A 26,428-nucleotide genomic window follows, 5' to 3' on the forward strand; every position below is an offset into this window, starting at 1 on the left:
CAGCATCTTTATCCATGCCTGGCATACAGCAGGTGCTCAAAACATACATGCTGATTAATTTTTGTAAGTCACAGAGTTCCCATGACTGGTACAAATTGAAAATTGTTCCATGGGTTCTCTATGTCTCTAGGAAAGTCATAATAGCTTTGCTTCTTTTCCTTTTCTTAAGCTTTGGTCATGCAGGCCATTCATTTTTCTTTGGCCAAATCAAATGAGGAGACAGCTTAAGTGTCTTTTCTAGAACAGGCAGTCAAGATGCCAGAATTCTGATTTTACCTCACACCCAAACCTTACAAAAACAATTTTTTTCTTCCAAATTTGCTTTAGGCTCTTGAAAGTTAAAAAGATGTGACTTTTGGGCGCCTGGGTGGCTCAGCTGGTTAAGCGACTGCCTTTGGCTCAGGTCATGATCCTGGTGTCCCGGGATTGAGTCCTGTATCAGGCTCCCTGCTCCGCAGGGAGCCTGCTTCTGCCTCTGACCCTCCTCCCTCTCATGCTCTCTGTCTCTCATTCTCTCTGTCTCAAATAAATAAATAAAAAAAATCTTAAAAAAAAAAAAAAAGATGTGACTTTTGACAATGTTGAACTTTGTCTGAACTCTGTGCTCCCTGAAAGCACTGGAGGTTGAGAAATCCCCCCAGCCTTTTGCGTTTCAAGAAATAGCTAACCACCACAAAGGACAACCCAGCCTTCCCATACTCCGAGATAAGACCCACCTCTATCTTTCCTCGTGATTCCCGTAAGACTTGTGGATGACTCCCTTGTTTACTTGCCTCTATAAAACTCAGGCCTCCTTCCTTTTCTTTGAGACATTTCTCATTAATAAATGTTCCCTCTATTGCGATAGCCTGAATAAAATTATATCCACAATTGACTGCTCTATTTAGTCTTTCACATTATCATAAAGAGAGGACTTGTGTTGGGAGGGTTTATTTTTAGCCTCAAAGATAGTGTTTGTTGGAAAATCAGCAGCTGACAATAGTAAGTGACAAAAGAACCCTTGACAATAGAAAACAGACAACCAAAGTGTCCACTCCCTCAGCAGACAGCCAGCATGGAGTTCAGTTTCAGAGCAGGGAATAATTACTTCTTCCAGAGGCTGGCAGAAACTTGATCCAAGCAGATGGCTGGACAAAAAGATATTGTCAGAAATAATTTCCCAGTATATAAAGTAGATGAGGCTCTATATAACTTCCCCCTGAAAACAATTATTCCCAGTGTGCTGGGCACAAAAGTCTCAGTCCTTTCCTGTCTAGGATCCCTGGTACTGTAGAGATGGGCTGAAGGCAGAAAGCTCCTAGAAGCTAGAGATTGTCATACATTTCATGTCTGCAAGCCCTTTACCTGCCTGTCTTCCCATAGGACAGAAGATCTGTGATCAGCTGTATAAAGATCAGGGTTTAGACAAATGGTTTCACCTTCCTTCCAATACCATGGTTAGCCCTTCATACCAGGAATTATATGCTAGTGAAATCCAACAGAAACATTGAACTTCATTCTGTTGGACGCCAATCTTCCGTATACTCTACAAAACCAAAAAGTGACTAGTCAGGCCTAGATGCTGATGAAGTCTGATGCCGGGGACCCTACAGACTTAGGGTTCTCGGGATGAGTGAACTGGATTCAGGTGTAGTGGGAATCTCCTAAAAATTAAATGCCAAGTGTTGTGGTGTGTATGTGTGTACGCGTGCATTTTTTAAAAGAATGATTCCACAAAGAAGCCTGCATTCTTCCTGCATATTTGACAGGCTTTTCACATTCTTAAAGGGATCTATGCCCCCTACCTGCGTAAGAACCACCACCTATTACAGATACTCTGAGCCTTCAAAGAACTATTCCCTAGACAGATCCCCCTCATCCTTGGCCATGACAGCCAGAGGCACTAAGTTCACCACCAGTCTATGAATGGACTGACTTACTTCATTTGTCGGCACTCAGTCTTTTCCTGGGATCAGCAATGAGCCAAGAAGTCATGCCAAAGACTGTGGTATCAGCAAAGTCCTGATTAAATCAATTCATCTCCTAGAAGCTGACAAGAAGGAGGTTATATGTCACCAAAAGAAAGAATAATAATTATTTGATCTAATCCATTTTATATTGTCTCAGTCTGTTTGTGCTGCTATAACAAAATACCACAGACTGAGTAGTTTATAAACAGCAAAAATTTATTGCTCACAATTCTGGAAGCTGGGAAGTTTAGGAGCAAGGCACCAGCATGGTCATGTTCTAGGACCTCTTCTGGTTTAGAGCTCGGGTTTTCTCACTGTATCCTGGCTCAGAGGAAGGAGCTAGGAAGCTCTGTGGGGTCTCTTCATGAGGGCTCCCCCCTGGTGACCTAATTACCTCCCAAAGGCCCCATCTCCTAAGATCCTCAACTTTGGGGGTTAGAATTTCAACATATAAATGGGGGTGGGGGGAACATAAGCATTCAGACTATAGCAAATATTTTCCACAAATATTCTCCATTAGGAATGTAATCTGACACTAAAAACAGCACTGGCCAGAGACAGAATGTGAAAATGAAATGAATATAAATATTATCAAGACGTTGGGTCTATTTTTTACTTCTTAAGTACTCAAACCCGGATTTCATGGCCTATGTTTTGAATTAATAATAGCTTTCAGAATCATTGCCATATATTTTATATAATTTTAACAAACAAGGGTTAATTGGCTCACTGAACTGTGTCTTTGTGAGACTTTAATTTTCCTACAAAAACAGTAAATGCCAACAAGATAGACATCCCTGTTCTTCTAAGCTCTGTTTGTGATTCTAAGAAGTAAACAGGCAGTAATTACATTAAAAATATTCCACCTATGCCAGCAACATCTAATTTTAATCTGTGCGTCTTTCAGAGGAAGAACTAAGGGCTAGGAATGGCACAAAGAACCCCCCCAAATATGCCTGATATCTAAAATCTGAAGCCAGATCCAATTCTACTGTGGATAAATAAACCACATGTTTCTCAATGTCTTGTTGTCTCGATGTACAGAATTGGATAATATGGGCCACTTAGTCTATAAATAAGATTCCCTTGACAGCACCATGGAAGCATCTTGTAGACCCATGGCAAGAAGTGCTATTTGTCAAATTGGATATCAAATAAATAAATTAAGTGGAATTCTGGGGTCCATATGCATTAGTGTCCCCCAAAGGAACCAACATACTAACTTGGGCAGAACTTATGAAAGCCCCATTGAGGTGCCACCTCCTCTGTGGCCAACTTAATTGCTCCCTCCTCTGAGCTGGCCACACAGTATCATGATTGCCAGCTGTTATGTTTGTCTCCCCAGCAGGCTATGATCCTACAGGGCAGGATCTATGTCTTCTTTATCTTTCTATCTCTGGTAGCTTACACAAATCGGTAGCTCAATGTTTGTAGGGATTCATTTAATGACAGTCACATGTTAGATCAGAATCCCATCCCAATTCTGAATATGCTCTGAATTGGCTTACCAGTTCATATTCCTTATTTTCAGAGTCCTGGTAAAAGTACTGAAGGACCATGCACTTTCTATTTCCATACTGCAAATCACAACAGGAAAAGGTGATTCTGACCTTCATACTTCTTAGGGCCCTGGCAGGGTGAAGAGTATAAGAAAAACCCTCATAGCTAAAATAATTCAGCTCAATGATTTGGTGAAATATTTTTCTGTGCCTGACACTGTTATAAGCTTTCTGTATCCTCACTGTAACCATAGGTGGGTATGGTTATCATACCTTGTATTACATGTGAGGAAAATGGCATAGAGATGTGTCCAAGTGAGGGAGCCTCATGCAAGTATGCCCCAGGCCTCCCACCTCTGAATCAAGGCAGGATGAATTGTTTCTCTTCTGTGTTCCCACAGACTAGGCATTCAGGCATGGACCTTATTGTACCATGTTGTGATTACAGATCCAATCCACATTGGGCTCATCGGCCAAACAGTGAGTTCCTGGAGGACTGTGTATTTCTTGGTCATCTTCTTTCTTCCCCACCTAGCAGAGTGACTGGCTTATAGTAACTTCTCAATAAGTATCTGCTGAATAACTGAATGAGGGGAGTCTCTTTCCAAAACTACCAGTTCCGGAGAACTCTCCAGAGAAAGGGATGAAGACAGACTCATTCTACTGCCTCAGTTGCACGTGTGTGTGCCCCAGCAAGAACTTCCTCAGGGACCATTGAAGTTTGGGGAGATTAACTGGCATTTAAAACCAACCCATATATTCTGCCCAAGCAAAAGTAGTTTTTAAAATAATTTTTAAAAAGTTTTAGGAAGGGCGCCTGGGTGGCTCAGTTGGTTAAGCGACTGCCTTCGGCTCGGGTCATGATCCTGGAGTCCCTGGATCGAGTCCCGCATCGGGCTCCCTGCTCGGCAGGGGGTCTGCTTCTCCCTCTGACCCTCCTCCCTCTCATGCTCTCTGTCTCTCATTCTCTCTGTCTCAAATAAATAAATAAAATCTTTAAAAAAAAAAAAAAGTTTTAGGAAGTCGGGGCATCTGGGTGGCTCAGTCGTTAAGCATCTGCCTTCGGCTCAGGTCATGATCCCGGTGTCCTGGGATCGAGCCCCGCATCGGGCTCCCTGCTCGGCAGGAAGCCTGCTTCTCCCTCTCCCACTCCCCCTGCTTCTGTTCCTGCTCTCGCTCTCTCTCTGTCAAATAAATAAATAAAATCTTTTTTAAAAAAGTTTTATAAAGTCAAAGTAGTTTTTAAAAATATGTGCAACTTTAAACTGGGCAGTTCTGGGGCACCTGGTTGGTTCAGTCGTTGAGCGTCTGCCTTCGGCTCGGGTCGTGGGCCCAGGGTCCTGGGATGGAGCCCCGCATCGGGCTCCCTGCTGAGCGGGGAGCCCGCTTCTCCCTCTCCCTCGCTCCCCCTGCTTGTGTTCCTGCTCTCGCTGTCTCTCTCTGTCAAATAAATGAATAAGGTCTTTAAAAAAAAGAAAAAAATAAAATAAATAAACTGGGCAGTTCTACTTCTATGAGTATATCCTAAGAATCCTCCTGGCTGTATGCCTAGAGGCCGTAGGTGTAAATGTCTGTGGGGGCTCAGCAGGTAACGCAGCAGACAGAGGAGCTGGCTAAGAAGTGTACTTTCTGTCCAACGCGTGGATGGTGGCACTCTGCAAGGGACCTGCCCATTATTGCAATGTGACAAGGGGGATCCAGAGTAGCCAAACTAGGTTTTTCGATAGGACCAAGAAATCTCAATTTTAAAATATTGACCATAGTAGATTGCAAAAACTGTACCCAAATTATTGCCCTCCCTCTCCCAATGCTCTTCAGTAGAGCCCTCCCACACTGATGCTGTGCTGGCTTTAGGACTCCCTTCAGCCAACAGAATATTAGCAAAAGGGAGGCAAACAGAGACTTGAAAAGTGTTTGCCCATTGGGGTTTGCCTCTTGCTGCCCATGGGACCCCAGCCACCACTGCCAAGTGAAGAAGGCAGGGCAAACTTTATGGGTAGAGTCGTGTGACCGAGACACCTCTGTTGCAGCAGGCAAACAGCATGCCACTTGCCAGGCATGCAAGCGAGGCCATCCCGGATCAGCCAGCCTCAGCCAGCCCGTCAGCTGACCACAGATGCATGAGTCCGGCAGAGATTCGCCACGTTGACCCACATCAGTACCGTCCAACTGGCTCCCAGAATTGTGAACCAAGTTTTAAGCCAACACATGTTGGGGCAGTTTGCTATATAATAAAACTAATTGATAATAAAATTTAAATAAGTCTGGAGCTAAACAAAAGAGGGATCCAGCTCATTGTAACTTCAGCTGAACGTAAACATTTAGCAACAAGGAACTCCCTTGCATCACATCACTGCTTATAAAAGTGACAAAGCAAAAACCACCTAAAGATCCCTCTCATGTGACAGGAAAGTGGTTAACAAACGATGATGCATGTCCATGCGGGCACGGCACACCGCCGCTAATCGTGACGGTGGAGAAGGGCAGCCACACACCCCAATTCCCATCGGCCGCCGGAAGGAACGCACATGCTGGTAGAAATGGCACACGGAGCTGAGTGGGTTACACAGAGCAGTGGAGAAGGCTTCCTGCTGTGAGGAATAAATAAAAAGCTCAGATTAAGCCCAGAATGTTTATGGGAAAGTGCTCAACTTCGCTTTTTCAGGATATGAGTGAACGGTAGTAGGAGCAGCAAAAAGCTCTACTCAAGCAAGGACAGGGTTCTAAAGGGGGGGTAAGGCAAACAGTGGGAAAATGGTGGAGGTTTTTACAGCGAAAGACATTTTTACATTCAGTAGTTAGAGTCTTTTTCATTTCTTCAAACATGCTGCCGAAAATTATAGGACTTGAAAGTATGCTCCAAACACAAAGGACAATGAAAATCACTGGTATAGAAAAATCTTTAATGACATGGAAAGATAGCTATATGTTAAATAAAAGGAAGCCAATTGTAAAACAGCATGTGCAATACAATCCCATTTTTTTACTGAAGTATAATTGACATACAATATCCTATTCATTTCAGGTACACATCATAGTGATTCGATGTTTTTACACATTATGAAATGATCCCCATGATAAATCTAGTTAACATATGTCATTATACAAAGTTATTACAATATTATTGACTATGTTCCCTATGCTGTTATTTTATAACTAGAAGTTTATACCTTGTAATCCCCTTAATCTATTTCGCCTGCCCTCCCAACCCATGCCCTCCCCATACCCCATAACCAACATTTTCTCTTCTGTACATATTAGCCTGTTTCTGTTTTGTTTGTTCATTTGCTTTTTTAGATTCCACATATAAGTGAAATTATACGGTATTTGTCTTTTTCTGTCTGATTTATTTCACTTAGCATAATACCCTAAAATTGCATCTATGTTGTCACAAATGGCAAGATTTCATTCTTTTCTATGGCTGAGGAATATTCCATTGTATATGTATGCCACCTCTTCTTTATCCATTCATCTATGGATAGACACTTAGGTCGCTTCCATCTCTTGGCTATTGTTAATAATGCTGCAATAAACATAGGGGTGCAGATAGCTTTTCAAACTAGTGCTTTCATTTCCTCTGGGTAAATTTCCAGAAGTGGAATTATTGGATTGTATGGTACTTCTATTTTTGGTTTTTTGAGGAATCTCCATACTGTTTTCCACAGTGGCTGCACCAATTTTCATTCCCTCCAACAGTGCACAAGGGTTCCCTTTTCTCCACATCCTCACCAATACTTGTTATTTCTTGTCTTTTTTATTTTAGCCATTCTGACAGTGTGAGGTGATATCTCATTGTGGTTTTGATTTGCATTTCCTTGATGATGAATTATGTTGAGCATCTTTTCTGTGTCTGTTGGCCATCTGTCTTCTTCAGGAAAATGTCTACTAAGGTCTGCCCATTTTTTAATTGGATTATTTGTTTTTCTGGTATTGAGTTGTAGGTGTTCTTTATATATTTGGGATGTTTACTTCTTATCAGATATATCTTTTGCAAGTATTTTCTCCCATTCAGTAGGTTGCCTTTTCATCTTGTTGATAGCTTCTTTTGCTGTGCAGAAGCTTTTTAGTTTGGTATAGTCTCAATAGTTTATTTTTGCTTTTGTTTCCCTTGCCTGAGGAAACATATCCATAAATACATTGCTAAGGTTGTTAAGACATCTAAGGTTGATGTCTAAGAGATTACTGCCTATGTTTTCTTTTAGGAGTTTTAGGTCTCACATTTACTGCCTATGTTTTCTTTTAGGAGTTTTAGGTCTCACATTTAGGTCTTTAATCCATTTTGAGATTATTTTTGTGAATGGTGTGAGAGAGTGGTCTAATTTCATTCTTTTGTATGTAACTGTCCAGTTTTCCCAGCACCATTTGTTGAAGAGACTGTCTTTTCCCCATTATACATTCTTGTCTCCTCCGTTATAGATTAATTGACCATATATGCATGGGTTTGTTTCTGGGCTCTCCACTCTGTTCCATTGAGCCACGTATCTATTTTTGTGCCAGTACCATACTTTTGATTACTACAGCTTTGTATATACTTTGTATACTTTGAAAACTGGGATTGTGGATACCTACCTCTTTTAATTTTGTGTATCCATTAACTACTTATTATAGCTATAGTTGCTTTGATACAATCTCATTTTCATTATAAAAAGAATATACAGCCATAGGAAAGTAACTGGCTAAAACTGGGGTGTCATAGTGGTTATCTTTGGAAGATGGAGTAAGGGTAATTTTAATTTTTTTTATTCTTGCTCATTGGTATTTTCTAAACTGCTATAATGAGCATGCACTATTTTTGTACTGAGAAAAAATTCATAAAAGTTATAGATTTTAAAAAGTAAGAGGGCATACTCATGAATGTACATTCACGTGCATCCCAAACCAAAGTGGAGCAAGACTTTATATTTTTTTGGACAGTGCTTGCAAATGCTCTGCCGCTGCCCTGTACTCATTCAGGATTCTGTTGGTGATAGGCAGCCTTTGGAACTGTAGAATCTTCTACCAGGCAAAAACACATGGACTCCTTGCAGGCACGTCACCTACCCATTTCTCCTGGGAGGTAGGCAGACGACATTCAGCATCACTTTCCACAGCCAGAGGCAGAAATGAGGTAGTGACTTAGATGCTCTGTTTCTTGCACTCTGCAAATCTTCTGCAAGAACATGAGCAGGCCCAGCAGGTGCAGCTGCCATTTGACGGTGGAGACACCCTCCTCATTAAGGGCAACAAGTCAGAGCTCTCTCCTGGCCCTGGCAGCCCATGATGGGCCAGTTCATCACAAATTGTCCTTCACTGCTCACAGAGCACTGAAGTGTCTTTGGCATGATAGATTCCGATTCCAAGCAAATGGTGGGAAGATGAACTAACTAATCATCAGAGCCACTTCTAAAATGCCATCTAGTCAGATGCAGCAGAGCCCAGCCATACTCCCTTGGCCAAAAATGCAGTGAGAACAAAAGCCAAAGCAATGCTCTATTAGCAAACTCAGGGGGACAAACAGCAAGTAACAAGTTCAAGGTTCAGAATGGCAGGCAGTTTGCTGAAGATGCCATAGTACAGTCTCACTAGGGCAGTGATGGGGCCAAAAGTCTGAGAATTTTATAAGACAATGAATTAATGGCTGGGCTACAAAACGGAAAATTAGAGCTGATGAGGCCAGCAGACCATCCTTTTGAACTGTTCGTTGAACGTTAGGTAACTGATCTTTTTTAGTCAAGGGAATTATGGTTGCCAGACATCTGAGAGGATGCAATTGACATGCCACTGTCACCTTTCGGAGCAGTCACTTCACGTTCAACTCTACCATTCTATACACTTGTCCCAGAACAGAGAGAGGTAAGAAGTACACTTTTTTTCCCTTTGCAAAAAATCCTGGGTTAGGTTAGGATTAGGAAATAGATCCCCCAATTATTCTGAAGAACAGATCACGAATTGGGAATGTTCACCTGTTCCTCTCTTTTTTTTAAGATTTTATGTATTTATTTGACAGAGACACAGCGAGAGAGGGAACACAAGCAGGGGGAGTGGGAGAGGGAGAAGCAGGCTTCCCGCTGAGCAGGGAGCCCGATGCGGGGCTCGATCCCAGGACCCTGAGATCATGACCTGAGCCGAAGGCAGACGCTTAACGACTGAGCCACCCAGGCGCCCCATCCTGTCCCTCTCTTGATTGGACCCATGGTAGAGTTAGTAAATTACATCACATGTTAAAGCTTGGCAGGGAACATGGTCGCAGCACTTCCTTCTGCAGTGCCCTCAGCTTTAGCCACTAACCAGCTCTGCCTGTGAACTTCATCCATGGGCAGCCACAGCAGCAAATGAACAGTTACCACTTCTGAGAGCTGACTAAGGGCCAGGCACTAGATGAGTCCTGGGCAGACATTTTTCCCTTAATTATCACAAAAATCTTGGAGGAGGGGACAATCATTTCCTCTTTTGTGCAGGGTTAGAGAAGAGGAGCAGCTTGTCCACGGCAATGCTGCTAACAGGAGAACAGGACTCAAGCTTCTTCGAGGAGCACGGGAGAGGGGAGGAGAAGCAGCAGGGAGCAGCTGGAAAGAAGCAAGGCTCCAAAGACACATTCTAGCTCATTCGCCCCCAGCAAATCACTTAATCTCACTACAGAAGGAGACTCACCTCTCTTGCCCAACTACTTTGTAGGATTTTTGTGAGGCCCAAATGAAATCACGTACATGAAAAACCTTGAAAACAGTAAAGCATTTGACAAATACCATGTGTCATTAATAGAAAGACAGAAGACTAAGTCATACTCCTTAGGAGCGTAACACTTCAATCACGACAACGTCAACGGAAAGACCACACCCTCTTTTGTCCCCCAACTAAGTCCTTTAAACACAGGATTTTCTTAAGCAATCTCTTAAAGATGAAGGGCTCAGGGATGCATGCGGGTATCTGAACTGGTCTTGCAGAGAGCTTCACTGTCTTAAATTTAATTCAGACGCCCTGTCTGAGCGATTTATCCTGACTGGAGAAAGTAACCATTTTGTTATTACTAGTAATTCTGTTTCAAAAAAAGGACTACTGGACTTTTACACCCTTAATCTCTGTACTACAGGAAATGAGGAAAAACAAACAATACTGTCTCATGAAAGGCCACATTATATAGAGTAATTCACTTTTTATTATCATCATCATTAACAGCAAAGTCCACAGTTCAGTTCCCAGGCAATATCAAAGTAGATGCTTTATATATATATGTATCTGTATATATATAGGACACCTGCATGTAATATTGTAAGACAGTAATGTTTTTGGAGCCATTATGATTTACCAGTTTATTAAAGGGCACTCACACAATTAAAACCTGCACAATTAAAACAATTCAGTCTTCAAGCAACTAAAAACAATGAATTGTCAAGTCAATGTGGTAGAGCTACTGAGTAATCTGGCCTTTCAAGTAACATCAACTGGAAATCCCATTTTCTCCTTTCATCTACAGATCATTAAAAAGAAAAGACCCCCCCCCCAAGCCCCCAAAACTACCTGCCCTGGGAGAAAGTCAGGATTCTGCACATGCAACTTGGGGACACACTCCCCCATGGGTTGATGGAGGGAGACCCCATCACTCCAACATGTGCTGGAGCACCAAGGGGTCCGCCTCCACGGCCTGGAGGCCTCTGTGCAAGCTCCGGAAGGTGGCCTGCTTCCCATAGCGCTGCCTCCAGCGGATGAAGGCCTCCACCATCTGCGACTGTACGTTGTGGGGGTGGTTGGCCTTACAGCGGTAGATATCCGTCTGGGACAGGCCCAAAGACAGCACCACAGGCTCCCACTCGGGGCCCAGCCTCTGAGCCAGCTTGTTGATCTGCTGGTCGGATGGGGAGCTGTTGAGGATGTGCAGGGGGATCCCAGTCATCTGGTCATCTGGGGAAAAGAAAGACATGAGGGTGAAAAGAGCAAACAAACACATCAGATGGGGGCAGAGATGAAAAATGTGAATAGAACAGCACGATGCTTCATCTGGCAGAGCCAACTCTCCCTAGTCTTCTTGGGGGCTGTTCAGGAAAAGGTCATATATAGGAGCTTACAAAATGCCATTTAGCGTCTGTGAAAATGTTTATTACAGAAAATGTGAAAACAAGAAAATAAAAATAACTAGAAATCCCATCAGAGAAACCCCACTGATAATGATTTGATCTTTCTTTTTGGTCTTTTATATATAACATATATGTTTAGGGTTTCATGGCACTTCCCGCTTTGTAACATGCTTTCTCCCCTTCCATCTCTTTGACCAGAGAGGCCAAGCAGGGGGTTCAGAGGGAATTAAGAATGCCAGCCTGGGCCCCAGTTCCCCCCCCCCCCCCGGTATGGGCCTGTGGGCGCAGGGGTGACACTCTCTCCTGCAGGAATGGCTAGTGCTGGAGGGAAATGGGCTAAATAGAACAGCTTCTCTCTCCTGATAAACTTTGAACATTACCAAGCAAAGTTGCAGTTTCTAACAGAAGCAGAACCGAAGAGGCCTGCTGAGAAGAAAAGAAAACTCAGAGGCCATGAGGTAGCAGGAGGAGAGTTACCACCCTGGCAGAGCCCAGAGGAGGAAGACAAAAGCATGTGCTGTGGCAGGGCAATGAGAGAACCTAACCTTGCACTTCCTAGATCCCAGTTTTCCCGAGGCCGGTCTGCTGCGGGAACTCTGACACCGAGCCTCAGGCATGCAGGAAGAAGCACCATCCATGACAATGCAGAAGGCCTTCTAGAGGAAGGAGGCTAAAGCTAAGCCCTGAATACAAGAAAGAGCCCCATGAAAGGAAAGGTAAGGAAATGTGCCTTGGGCAGAGGGAACTGCCTGTGCAAAGGCCCGGAGGCAGGAGACCATGGGAAATTCAAGAAAGAAAGAAGTTCAACGTAGGGAAGTGCAGAGTCTGAGAAGCACTCCAAACGCCCAAAATTCTGGTGCTGCTTATTGGTTAGGCCCAAACTAGAAGTGAGGTTTTCATATTCATCATTCAGCCATGTGTACAACAAACCACACTACACTTGTACTATACTTTCTGTCACCAGCATCACGGGAATCCGAGTCAATCCCACTTCACACTCACCAGCTCATTGTTTAGATTATGAATGCAATAAGAAGGCAAAACACATCCTATTAGAACAGCTAATGTTTTCCACTGCACATGCCTCGTGCCAGTATCTTAGGCATGAGTTGGAAAAATACTGTCAAGGGCTCTTTCTGGTGTTTGTCAAGACAAAACTGTTAATTTTTTTTTAAATGATTAAGAAGCAACTAGAATAATGACAATACTGCTGACCAATATTTTATATTAACGGTAATGATTTCATGGCTTTTATAAAACTATGGGCACTTTTACAAAAATGTGGGCTCATTAAAAAAGTATAAGCAACATAAAAAAGTATAAAGGAGAAAACAAGTCATCCAATAACCCACCACTGTACTTAGAGTTGTTGAACATCATTCTGGACATCTCTTCAGGCACATATCCTGTATTAATAGCTTTTTTTCTCATAAAGGTTATTTAATTTTGCTTGAATGTAACAGAAAAAAAAGAAACAGAAGTGAAAACTAAATGGCTTTTTGACCTACAGTTAAATATTTAAACAACAACAGCAACACATATACACACACAAAAGATTTAACGCTGCTTTTGAAAAAAGTATATGAAAATTTAAGAGGTAAACTATATATTTTCACATTAACGCTCTATAATTAACACTTGATATTTCTTCTTCCTTTCCTCATACCTCATCATTTTTCTTGCCTATATCATTTTTCTTTCTTTTTTTTTTTTTTAGAGAGAGAGAGAGAGAGAACGCATGTGCACAAGCAGGGAGCAAAGGACAGAGAAAGGGAGAGAGAATCTCAAGCAGGCTCCATGCCTAGCGCAGAACCCAACACGGGGCTCGGTCTCACAACCCTGAGATCACACGACCTCAGCTGAAATCAAGAGTTGGATGCTTAACTGACTGAGCCCCCTCAGGCGCCCCATTGCTTATATCATTTTTGTTGTGTTGGGTGCATAACATTTTTATGGTTCTGGGACAATAATCTTCCCCTAAGTTGTTTAGTCTTAAAACTACATTATAATGGTTTGAATGTTCATCAATTCTTTTTTGTTGTTACTTCTTTTTTAACCATGGCTTTTCAACACCTGAATCTGTTATTTTTTTTGTTTTTATATGAATTCTAGTTAGTTAACATACAGTGCAATATTAGTTTCAAAAGTAGAATTTAGTGATTGATCACTTACATATAACCCCCAGCGCTCATCATAACAAGTGCCTTCCTTAATACCCATCACCCATTGATTTGAGTCATTTGGGTCAATTTCATCATAAGGTAATTTTTATCAAGAAATGCTCATGGTCACTACATTCCTTTAGTTCCTTCAGATCAAGACTGTCTGCTTACTGCTTTCATTGTTGAATAATAACATTTGTGAAAACAATTTCATATCATTTCAATATTATGCTTTAAATTATAAATAAAATTTTACATTATTTAAGTAATTTTATTCCTCTCACAAGTTTGTAGATCATGCTCCTATTTTATGGAGGGGAATGTTGGTTATGGAGAATTCTGACACCAATTTGACCGTCCCCCATTTTGTATAACTTGCTTTTTCAGCCTGGGGCTTACGGTACTGAAGCTTTAGATCAGGTATATCTTGGTCATTCTCTATTTGCTTTTTAAGGTATGTCACATGATATTCTGACCGAAGATTTAGCTCTTTCTCCCTTCCAGAAAAATTTTCCTATGTCATATCTCTGCATTCTTTTTCTGCCCCAGATGCTAGATGGCTTTCCCCATCCACCATAGCTGTCATTTTCTGTCTTATTACTTTAACTCCTTTTCTGTGATCATCTCATGCTTTTCCCCTATGCCATTCATTTGATGTTTGGTTATGTTTATGCTGTTTTATTTTGTTTTGTTTTTTTCTGGCTCAAACCTTGTACTGTGTTTTTTCCTCAATTTCTTTTCTTGGCTCCTCAATCTATCTTTTTTTTTTATTAAGATATATTAATTTATTTTTAGAAAGAGAGAGAGAACATCAGGAGGAGGGGCAGAGGGAGAGGGAGAGAATCCCAACACAGGGCTCAATCTCATAACCCTGAGATCTTGACCTGAGCTAAAACCAAGAGTCAGACACTTAACTAACTGGGCCATCCAGGTACCCCTCTTCAGTGTGTCTTTTAAAAATCCCATTCCACTTCATATCCATTAGGATGGCTATTGTCAAAAAAACCCCCAAAATAACAAGTGTTGGTGAGGATGTAAAAATGGCACAGCTGCTATGGAAAAGAGTATGGTGGCTCCTTAAACAATGAAGCATGGAATTATCATACAATCTAGCAGTTCTAATTCTGGGTCATATACCCAAAAGGCCTGACAGCAGGTGACTCAAAGAGATATTTATACACCCATCTTCATAGCAGCATTGTTCCCAATAGCAAAAAGTGGAAGTAACCCAAGTGTCTATCAAGGAATGGAAGGAGAAACAAAATGTGGTATATTATATATTAGAATATTATTCAGTCTTAAAAGGGAAAACATTCTGACTCAAACTACAACATGGGTGACTCTTAAGAACATTCTGCTAAGTGAAATAAGCCAGTCACCAAAGGACAAGTCCTCTATGATCCCATTCCTATGAGGTACCTGCAGTAGTCAAATTCATTGAGATGGAAAGAATGGTGGTTACCAGGGGAGAGGGTGGGGGGAATGGGGAATTGTTTAATGGGTAGTCAGTTTTGCAAAACGAAAAGAGTTCTGGAGGTTGGCTGCACAGTGTGAATGCACTTAACACTACTGAACTGTACACCTAAAAATGGGAAAGATAGCAAGTTTCATGTTATAGATATTTTATCACAATTAAAAATAAAAATTTTTTTAAAATCTCATTCTTGTTTTATCATAACGATGTTGAGTTTTTATTTCCACTGAACTGATCCTGAGCTCTCCGATAGCACAAAATACTTGTGAGGTTGCGTCTTCTTGCTTTGGGTTTCTGCTCAGGCCCAACTGGTTGTATGTTTACTCTTTGCAATCCATGTTCCTGTCTTTATACTGCTGTAGCATTTTCACATGGTTGTCATGACACTTATCTTCATCTTGCTCACATTTAACAGGAGCATCTCTATCCAGAGCTTCTTTTATAGTAAGCCAAGGTATCCTTGGCACTCTCTCTCTCTGAGCTACAATTTGTGCTTGGCTGATGCTTTCTACGTGGTGTTCTGCCACGGAAGAGAGGTAGGAGAACTAGGCCTGCCCTGGCTGGGGGTCCAGTGTGCTGTTCTCTCTTCTGGAAGCCAATGAAATGTCTTATACCAGAGCCTGCTCTGCCTAGCCAGGGCGCACGCACTCCTGCGGTCTCTTTCCTGTAGCTCAATGCAGAGATGGCCTGCCTGGGTTGCCTTCCTGCCTCTGCTGCTGATGTCTCCTGACATTTACCAAGGCCGTCTACTCACCTCCCCCACCAACTTCTTTCATACCGATCTGAATTAGTAGTGGTCCTTAGGATTTTGTACCCTTGCCTTCTTTTCCCAGGACTGCTTCTGAAGGGTTGGGTGGGGTGTTGCCTTCCTTTGGCATAAAAGTTGTGATTGGTTGTTTTTTTGTTTGTTTGGTGGGTTGATGCTGGCGAATGTTTCTGTTCTCAACTGCTTTTTGGTTCAGTTCATCGGGTGCTAGGGAGGGAGCCTCTGTGGTCCCACTACTCCGTCACCATTCTGACTCCTGGCCAACTCTTAATGCAACATAGGCTTTGGGCCAATTATTTGGGAGTGAGGGCAGTATTTGCTCTCATTCCCCCGCACTTTTAGGGTCGCATATCCCTTGGGAATACTGCCCCATAACTGGGAGATGGCCAGCAGTCTGGGGACGCAGGCTGGAGCAAAGATGACTGGCACAGAAGCACTACTTAGCCAAGAGCACGTCAAGCCCTTCCAAGGAGGCCTTCCAGACATGAAAAGACAATAACAGCTGTTTGTGCTGTCTGACCTCAAGCAGAAGTATCCTCACGAGGCCCTTCCAACGCATGAATTCTGCTGAATGCGAAGTTACTGAAAAAATGAGAGTCCCAAGGCTTTAGTGTCAACATCCAAGGATATACTATATAAAATCAGGTCAAGCTATGAATTAATCTACTGTGGCCATCTGGCCACTGTTTCTCAGAGCTTGATGTGCATACCACGAGCAGTGTACAAGAGGATATCAGGTGGTCCATGGGTGAACATTCTGTATTAGAACAGTCATGTTCTATTTTAATACAATTAGAAAAGTATAAATAACATTTCAAACTCATGACTGCAAGAACTAAGATAAGTAAATAAAAGTTAAAAAGCAGATATAGAATGATACAAAAATAATAAAAAAAGAAAAGTAAATTTTTATTTGTATTTTTTAATTTTTTTAAAAGATTTTATTTATTTATTTGACAGAGAGAGAGAGACAGCGAGAGAGGGAACACAAGCAGGGGGAGTGGGAGAGGGAGAAGCAGGCTCCCCGCAGAGCAGGGAGCCCGATGCGGGGCTCGATCCCAGGACCCTGGGATCATGACCTGAGCCAAAGGCAGATGCTTAACGACTGAGCCACCCAGGCGCCCCGAAAAGTAAATTTTTAAATAAAAAGTAAATTTAAATAAAAGCAGTAAGTTAGCAGTACAGGTAGTACAAAGATAGAGCAAAAATTGCGCCAGTAGAACCCGAATGACTGAAGTGTGGGAAGTCTGGTGTTTCTCACCAAGTGCATCACGGGCATTTCAGGCAGGGCCATCCATTATGCAGGGCTGTCCATGCACGGCAGGGTGTTTCGCATCCGTGGCCTGCAGCTCTGCCTAAGCACACAAGTCCACATGCCCTGGGGTGAGGCAGTACTGTGCCTGGTTAAGAACCACCAGATACTGTGACATAAGTATCAACTAGTTTTAAATATCCAAAGCAGGGAGTTAGCTCCTCCTATACTCACAGAATGTTCTCTCTTATACAGATTCTAAACCTTGCATGCAGCTCTTTAATCCCATTCTCAGTGAGGTTAAAACTCCCATGTTTCAAACAAAACAACATTCTCTACCAAGCCCATCTACCACAATGAAGCCATCCATTTGGAGGGATAAACGCCCCACTCCCCATCTCCCTGTGTGCCCTCCATCTTTCCACCCTCCCATCTCTGTGGTCATTACATCTCCAACTACCTCCTCCTCCCTCTTTCATACCTAATTAACCACGAAAAATCTTTCCAATTCCTATTGTATTTAGAGTCAGGTCTAAAAGATTCACACTTAACTTTTTTGTTTCTTATAGGATGCTTCTGTCTCCCAAGTTCCTTATGGACAGAGATCATGTCTTCTACTTCTTGCATTCCTCCAACCTTTAGCCCCTTGCTGAGCACAATATGGAACTCGATGTACAGTAACTTATCATATTCTTTTTAAAATTTAATTTTATTTAAATTATATTAATTAACATATAGTGTATTATTAGTTTCAGAGGTAGAGTTCAGTAATTTATCAGTTGCGTATAACACCCAGTGGTCATCACATCACGTGCCCTCCTTAATGCCCATAACCCAGTTACCCCATCCCCCCATCTACCTCCCCTCCGGCAACCCTCAGTTTGTTTCCCATAGTTAAGAGAAAGGCAATTATATGATTTCGCTCATATGTGGAATTTAAGAAACAAAACAGAGGATCACAGGGGAAGGAAGGGAAAAAAAAAACCTCATCATATTGTTAAAAAAGTTCTTCCAAGTCAAGTTTCCAATTCACCATCTCCACTAGCTATGTGCTTCTGACTTTTTTGTTTGTACCAGAAAAAGAAGTCATTTCTTCCAACAAATCTTTGTATGGACAGCACCCTCTGGTCTATCCTGGCTGAGTGTGCAATCTCCAAGTGAAGGAAAGTCTGCAAGCCCATCTTCCTGTCTGGTCAACCTCCTCTTTTTGAGGAACTATACAGGATTCAAAAGCACAGTTCAAAGACTGAAGATTATGGAGTAAAGGAAAGGCAAAGCAGACCCATAAGCAACAGCTAGGAGACTCAGATTAATCTAAGCTCAGGAATCGACACTAACAGAAAGGATTTTAACTATAAAATTCCTTTTAAAAAAAGATATTTTATTTATTTAGAGAGAGAGAGAGCGCAAGAGAGCACAAGTGGGGGAGAGGGGCAAAGGGAGAGGGAGAAGCAGGCTCTCCACTGAGCAGAGAGCCAGAACCGGGGATCGATCGCAGGACCCCGGGATCAATCCCAGGACCCCGAGATCATAAGCAGACTGCTTAACCTACTGAGCCACCAAGGCTCCCCCTATAAAATTCCTTTTTAAACTTCAGTTATTTTGTGTCATAACCAGAGATGTAAGTACATATGAGTTCCTTATAACAAGTGACTCGGTTGGACACGGGTTGCACTTTTAAAAACTATATACATTCCTTTGCAGAATTTGGTAATACATTGCCCTTCCCAAATCATTGCTGCAGTGAACCACTATCACTGATGGGAGTATCATATGCTTTAGGTTTGCTGGACCAGAGAAAAAGTTGAGCTAAGAGACTGCCCCTTTCCAGTGTAGCCACTTTTTAGGAGCAAAAGGCTAACCCCTGCCTCCCTTGAGGCCTCCCATGTAAGGCCTCCCATGTAAGGCCTCCCATGTAAGGCCTCTGCAGGCTGTCCACTGATGTTCCATTGACCAAAGCAAGGCATGTGGCCAAGCCCAAGACCAACGGGATAGGGTACTAAATGTTCTCACAGGGCATTAGGAGTGAAAATTTGCTGAGCAATAAACTATAAACACAAGTATACTAATACATTTTAAAAATCTAGATGAACCGATACTGGGATATATATAATGCCAAAACTGGTGCAGGAAAAAATAGAAAACTTGAATAGACCTAAGTATTAAGTACATTGAAATGGCAATCAAAGCCTTCCCCTGCTAAAGAGCCCTAGGCCCAGACAGTTTTACAGGTGAGCTCTATCAAATGTTCATGAAACATTTAATTTCCTATCGTCTATAAGTTGTTCTAGGAAATAGAAAAATAACAGAAGTTCTATAGCCTATTTTATTAGGCTGCTTACTTTTTGTTCCAAACAGGATAAGGAGAATACAAGAAAAGAAAAATTACAGGTTTTTTTCAATTATTATTTTAGATGTAAAAATCCTAAATGTTAACTGAGTAAAAAAGATCTATTTAAAATAATATATTATGAACAAGTAGAATTTATCCCAGGATTACAATAATTTTAATATCACAAGATCAATTAATTCAATATATCAGTAGTCCAAAGAGATAAGTCACTATTATCTTAATAGGTACAAAAAAGTATTTGATAAAATTTGACACATATATATGATTTCTTAAAAAGATTTCTTTAAAAATTAGGAATATGGGGAACTTATTTAGCTTGGTGAAGATTATAAAAGCCTTCAATAAGCGTTCGATTTAATAGATATCTTTTAAACATTTTCCCTTTAAGGGCAGAAGCAAAACAAGGATGCCCAATGTCACCATTACTATTGTATATAGTAGTGAAGGTACTAACCGGAGCTATAGAGAAAAAAAAGTTAGGTATAAGCATTTGAAGGGAAGAGATAAAACTATCACTATTTTCAGACCATTTGATCTAATATATAAGAAAAGGCCAGGATTAATAGATAATCCATTAGAGGGATGCCTGGGTGGCATAGTCAATTAAGCGTCTGACTCGGTTTCGGCTTGGGTCATGATCTCAGGGTCGTGAGACTGAGCCCCACTTTGGAGTCCACAGTGAGCACGGAGTCTGCTTGAGACTCTCTCTTGCTCTCCCTCTGCCCTTGCCTCCCACTCACTCTCTCTCTCAAATAAAGGATAAATCTTAAAAAAAAAAGAAGATAGTCCACTAGAACAATTAAGAGGTTATTGCCAGGTAACAACTTAAAACAAAAACCAATTAATTGCCAGGTAACAACTTAAAACAAAAACCAATCAAACACAAAATATGATAAAAAATAAAATAAACAATAAAAACTATAAAGTATCTAGAAATTAAATTAGCAAAGATCACATAAGACCTCAATGGGGAAAATTTTAAGCATTGATTAAAAGACATAAAGCAAGATCTGAATAAATGGAGAGTCCTTCGTGCCCTGGGTGGGATGACATTATTATAACATAAACATGACAATTCTTGTAATAACAATTAAAATTTTATAATAGGGAAAGGAGAGGCTTTCTCCAAACTGGGGAAAACTAATTATACAGAGAAAAATAAAACTGTACTTTCATATCACATCATAAACAGTGATGAAATCTGTGTAGATAAAGGTAAAACATAAAAGGTAAAGCTACAAAGTTAATAAAAATAATGGAGATTATCTTTATGACCAGCAGTGGGAAGTGTCTTTTTAAAAGAATCCCCAAAAGATGATTTTTTTTCCATCAAAATTAAAGATTTCTGCTCAGTGAAGGAAACCATCACCCAAGATGACAGAGCAGAATGGACAAAGATACTTGTTAATGTCTAAAACCCAGGAGGCAGGACTATCTGGACTGTACAAGGTACTCCCGAAACCAAGAGGAGAAAGATAAGCACCTCCATAGAAAAAAGAATGAAGGTATGTGATAAGGTGACTCAAATTAAAGGAAACTCAAAAAAGAGATACTCAAACACAGAAAATTAAGAAATAACAATGGAAACAATCATGATAAATTCCTTTATGTGCCTAGAAATCTAGATAATACCAAGTTTTGGCAGAGATGTGGAGATGTTGGAACTATATTCATCGCTGGTAGAAATAAGGACTGGGCAGCCATTCCACAAGCAAGTATGCATGGGGGTAAATTGGAAGGTGGTATACGATCTTGTTCCTATGTATATGTACCTAAGAAAAACTCTGAAACCCATAAGGGACATGTAGAAGGCTGTTTATACAAAGTCACACTGTTTGTGCTAGGAAGTATACATATGCCTTATAACCCAGTTCTCCTGTTTTGGGGTTTATAGATCCCAAAAAAATTCTCATACAGATTCATGAGGGGTCATGTCTGAACGCCGTGGGAAGAAAGTTGCCGGAAGCAATCTCTGAGCTCATTACTAGGGGAAGAGACAAACATGAGAGAGCACAAAGGGAACGCTGGACAGTTAGGATAAAGCAAAAATGTAAGAAAAAGAAGGAGACTGGGGCGCCTGGGTGGCTCAGTGGGTTAAGCATCTGCCTTCGGCTCAGGTCATGATCCCAGGGTCCTGGGATCGAGCCCCGCATTGGGCTCCCTGCTCAGCGGGGAGTCTGCTTCTCTCCCTTCTTCCCTCCCGCTCATGCTCTATCTCTGTCTCTCTCAAATAAATAAATAAAATACTTTAAAAAAAGGAGACCTATAACAATGCAAATTTAAAAATATAGATTTCAAAACAACACCATTAGTGGAAACACACACAAATGAAAGAATGTATCTGAGACAGAAAGAACGGTTTATTGTGGGAGGGAAGGGAATGGAGAGGTTGGGGATGCTACCAACCTGAGAAAGCCAACCTGACCAGCCACCTCCCAGGGCCCATGTGAACCCCAGTCCCTGAGTGCAGTGGCTGGGCAGAGAAATCCCTTTGGCTGAGGGACTGGCTGCCTGGAAATGAAAGAAAAGCACCTTGAAAAGAAAACTAATTAGAACCACTTGTTCTGATGGATAATCACAGAGAACAATGTGGTCCTCACAGAGAGGTGAAGAAATAAACTGGTCTTTCTAAACCTGATTCCAGGATGATGAAGTGACCGCCCACTTAAATAACAAGGCCCTGTTGCAAAATACAAGTAAATCATACTTATTGTAATGGAAAACTTGATTTGACTATCAAGTCCATGGAAGGTCAACAACAAAACTATTAGCAATAATTGAGTTCTCACTGAAATAAAAGGCAGGAGATAGGGTGGCCACAGCTCGGGGCTAAGAATTAGCAGGCGTGGGTCCTATCTAAATTTGAATCTGCCATCAACTAGCCATGTAACTCGGGGTAAGACATTTAGCCTCTCTCAGACTGTTTTCTCATTTGTAAAAAGTAAAACCAGATGATCGCCAAAGCCTCATTTGGATATAACAGGTTATACTATCTTTTTAAAGCAATTTTATTTTCTACAGATCTTGTTTCTTGATTTCTCATTAGTGAACAACTATTCATTTATTGTTGCATTACTTTCCCCTATTTGTCTTCTAGACAGAGCAAAGACTTCTGCGATTTTTTTTTTTTTTTTTTAGATTTTATTTATTTATTCATGAGAGACAGAGCGAGAGAGGCAGAGGGAGAAGCAGGCTCCCAAAGAGCAGAGAGCCCGATGCGGGACTCGATCCCAGGACTCCGGGATCATGACCTGAGCCGAAGGCAGACGCTTAACCATCTGAGCCACCCAGGCACCCAAGACTTCTGCGATTTTAATCATGGTTTTTGCTAATTTGTTTCTGCTTTTTAAAGATCACAGATGGAAACTTATCCTCCCATAGCAAAAACAAACAAACAAACAAACAAAAACACCTAGTGAATGTTGGTAGAATCAATGTTTTCAAAATAGTACAAAAACTTTAAAAGCTTATGTTGTAACTTGCTGGGCCATTCATTGTTCTCATGTACTTGCACGGACCTGCTTCCCCTCCACTAATGTGCCTTTCACCCTGCTCCTTGAAACCACCAGCCGGCCTGGAGCCTTAGGGCCTTGCACTAGCTGGTCCCTCTCCCTGGAATATTATTCCATGGACTCTGTCCATCAAATGTGACTTCCATCAAACGGAGTGCCCCCCCCCCAACCACCCTGTTCTTAATCACAACACCCATTCCACTCTGTGATCCCCTATATCTACATATTACTTTCTGATATATAGCCCACGGATGCACTGTATTTGTTGCTGCTATCTGTCCTCACCCCACACACTCATCCCATCTCTGCTAGAATGGAAACTCCTCACAAGGCAGGAGAGCTTTGTTGGTTTTTGTTCAATGATGTATCCCGGGCACCCAAAATAGTACCTAGCACACAGTCAGCACTCACTACATAAATGAATGTTGTTGGATAAATAAATTAAAAGCAATGGTCCATTACAATTACAATATATTCACTTAGCCCTGCTTTCTACTTTATGGCTAGAGTGTTACTAAGTTTTAGGTTACTTAGCATTCAAAAACCAAAGAAATTATATTGCATAATCTGGCACTGAATAGAAAATAAAAAGAGGGCATGACTCCATAATAATAAAATATTGTCAAGGTTAAGCGTAAGCAGCTACCCACTTTCTATACTGAACTGGGCCACATCCATGTTTAATTTGAAGAGAGTTAGAAAGACAGATTCCAAGATGGCTTCTGGGTAAATATGGCAAATTGAGGCCAGTTCCAGTCCTCATCCTCTCTAATATTTAAGGAAATGAACAAAAGGTAATAAAAATAAGCCAATGAAAAAAGATGGCAGAACCACCTTCCAATTCCTGATTCCCTGAAGCTGTATTGATTATTCAACAAACAACTGAGAGATTCACTCTAATATCCCCAGATCTGGAGAGGAATGAATTTCTCTTCTGACTTTAGTAGGGTGAGGATGGTAACTGCTACACTGAGGTATGGGAAGATCAGAAATGGGAACAAGGACTGACTATCCCTAGCAAAAGTGACAAGACATTTCACATGGTCTCAGGAAAGACTATTGGGCACAGGTGTTCAACATCCCAACCAACAACTCAGCTGAGCTCACTCCCCTGCCCTGACTCTTTTGCCTACATGTGCCCTTAAGCTAAAGAACAGGAAATAGCCAGTCCCCCAAGGGGCCAGAAGGGGGTCAAGGAGAAGTCACCCCAGTATATCAGAGCACCAAAGGCAGAACCCAGTTGCTCCATCATGTACAAGATGGAATGAAATGGAATGGCAAATGAGTAACATACTAGAGAAACAAGGATTTAAAAAGGAAGCATTATGTGGGGACAAAAAAAAAAAAAAAAAAAAAACCTGACAAAAAACCCCCAAAATCCACAGTTCCCAAAAATAAGAGAAAGCATTTTGTCATAAAACAACTTAATAAAAGTATAATAGGAACATAAATGCAGTAAAACAAGAGCTTAACAATGAGATAATCAACTAACAAAATGAGATTTTAAAAGAAGCTTGTCATACTTTAAAATGATAAATTAAGGATCAAAACAGCATCATCATGAAATTCATAAATTGGAAATACCATAGAATTAACGTGCTTCAATTTATCTATATTCAGGAAAGACTTGAGGTAAACAGAGATAAAAGGCAGAATTTAAAGTAATTGGAGAAAAATGATGACTATGGAAGAGAGAAAAATACAATCCATTGAAAGGTTAATGGGCATCCCTAAAGTAGAAAACGCAGCCCAAAATATTCAAAGATCTAAAACAAGAAAATATCCCTAAAATGAATAATCAACAGAACCTCTAAGACGAAAGAGAATACTGTGCTTCAGGAATAACTGACAGAGAATAAATCAACGGTGAGACATATTCTGGCTAAATAATTGAATTTCCAGGTCCAATAAAATAATTCTTCAAGCAGAAAAAGCAAGTTGCCTACAAGGAGGAGAAAGTCAGTTAAATTTTCAACAGTACTTTAAATGCAAAAGATAATAAAGCAATTCCTCCAAAATTCTAAGGGGAATAAAGTATAGTCTATGAATATTATTCTTAGCCAAGATAATTTCCAAATATATAGGTAATCAGTAGTGAATCAGTAATAAAAACTCAAGAACTCGTTGTGAAGACTTTTAAAAGAAGGCTCAGAACAATTTTTTTTTTTTTTAAGATTTTATTTATTTGAGAGAGAGTGAGCGCGAGAGCACAGAGGGAGGGGGAGAGGGAGAAGCAGACTCCCCACTGAGCAGAGAGCCTGATGTGGGGCTCAATTCCAGGACCCTGTGATCATGACCTGAGCTGAAGCAGACACTTAACAGACTAAGCCACCCAGGTGCCCCGAAAGTCTTGACAATGCTATATACCTTGACTATATTAAAATAATACACATGATCAAAGTTAAAGTTAGATTATAGAATAGAATATAAATATTGTATCTTGACTTTGTAATGACAGCAATGTAACTAACCAAAATCCAGAAGGGAAGAAGGAAAGACAGTGAGAGTGCCAATGATCTCATCAATCATAGCAGAGAGGAAATCAACACTTTCTAAAGGACATGGCAGCAGTCAGGATGGACTGTTATCTATGGTAGGAAAGAAGCCCTAAGTCTCAGTGACTTAACAGAACAAGATTTCACTTCTCTCTCCCATGCCCACCACTGCAGGCCCACAGGGCATCCATGAGCTGGTTCTGCATTCTATGCTGCACTGATACTATGCTTCTCCACATTCACATGAGCATCCATGCTCACCAAGACAGAAAGGGTAAGAGTGAGAGATCTGGCAATCAAATACATCAATCCCTCACTGACCTTCTGCTCACTTCCATTCACATTTTGTGGCTAGAGCAAGTCACAAGGTCACCAAACATGTGCTTCACCTAACTTGAAGGGAGTGAGGACGTACTATTCTCCTATATCCCAGGATGGGGCAAGACCTGGGTGAACAGCACTAATGTCTACCAAGAAACGTAACTGGGGGAGAAGGAAAAACAAAAACAAAAACATCAAGTTCTTCATCATCTCTTTTTTTTTTTTAAGATTTCATTTATTTATTTGAGAGAGAGAATGAGAGAGAGAGAGAGAGAGCACATGAGAGGGGGGAGGGTCAGAGGGAGAAGCAGACTCCCCGCCGAGCAGGGAGCCCGATGCAGGACTCGATCCCGGGACTCCAGGATCATGACCTGAGCCGAAGGCAGTCGCTTAACCGACTGAGCCACCCAGGCGCCCTCTTCATCATCTCTTAACCACAGAAAAACAAAAACAAAAACATTTCTTACTGTGAAAAAAAACTGTTCAAAGTTTAGTAATTTCTTTTCACTTAGTTTCTTTTACTTTGAATTCAAATAAAATTAAATGTAATGGTTTTTAAAGTTTAGTAATTTCTTTTCACTTAGTTTCTTTTAC

General features: G+C 41.2%; 1 protein-coding gene across 1 annotated transcript in view; it reads right to left on the bottom strand.

The window, feature by feature from the left end:
- Positions 1-10,563: 10,563 nt before the first annotated feature.
- The window catches only part of CRADD (CASP2 and RIPK1 domain containing adaptor with death domain), a 173,388-nt gene continuing 157,523 nt past the window's right edge, over positions 10,564-26,428 (bottom strand). The window contains exon 3 of the mRNA XM_034987841.1: positions 10,564-11,326. Coding sequence (XP_034843732.1) covers positions 11,025-11,326 — 302 coding nt within the window. The 3' untranslated portion in view covers positions 10,564-11,024. The remainder of the gene's footprint in view (positions 11,327-26,428) is intronic.

Source organism: Mirounga leonina, unplaced genomic scaffold (assembly GCF_011800145.1).
Source record: "Mirounga leonina isolate KUSES-001 unplaced genomic scaffold, KU_Mleo_1.0 Mir_418, whole genome shotgun sequence".
NCBI classification, from domain to species: domain Eukaryota; kingdom Metazoa; phylum Chordata; class Mammalia; order Carnivora; family Phocidae; genus Mirounga; species Mirounga leonina.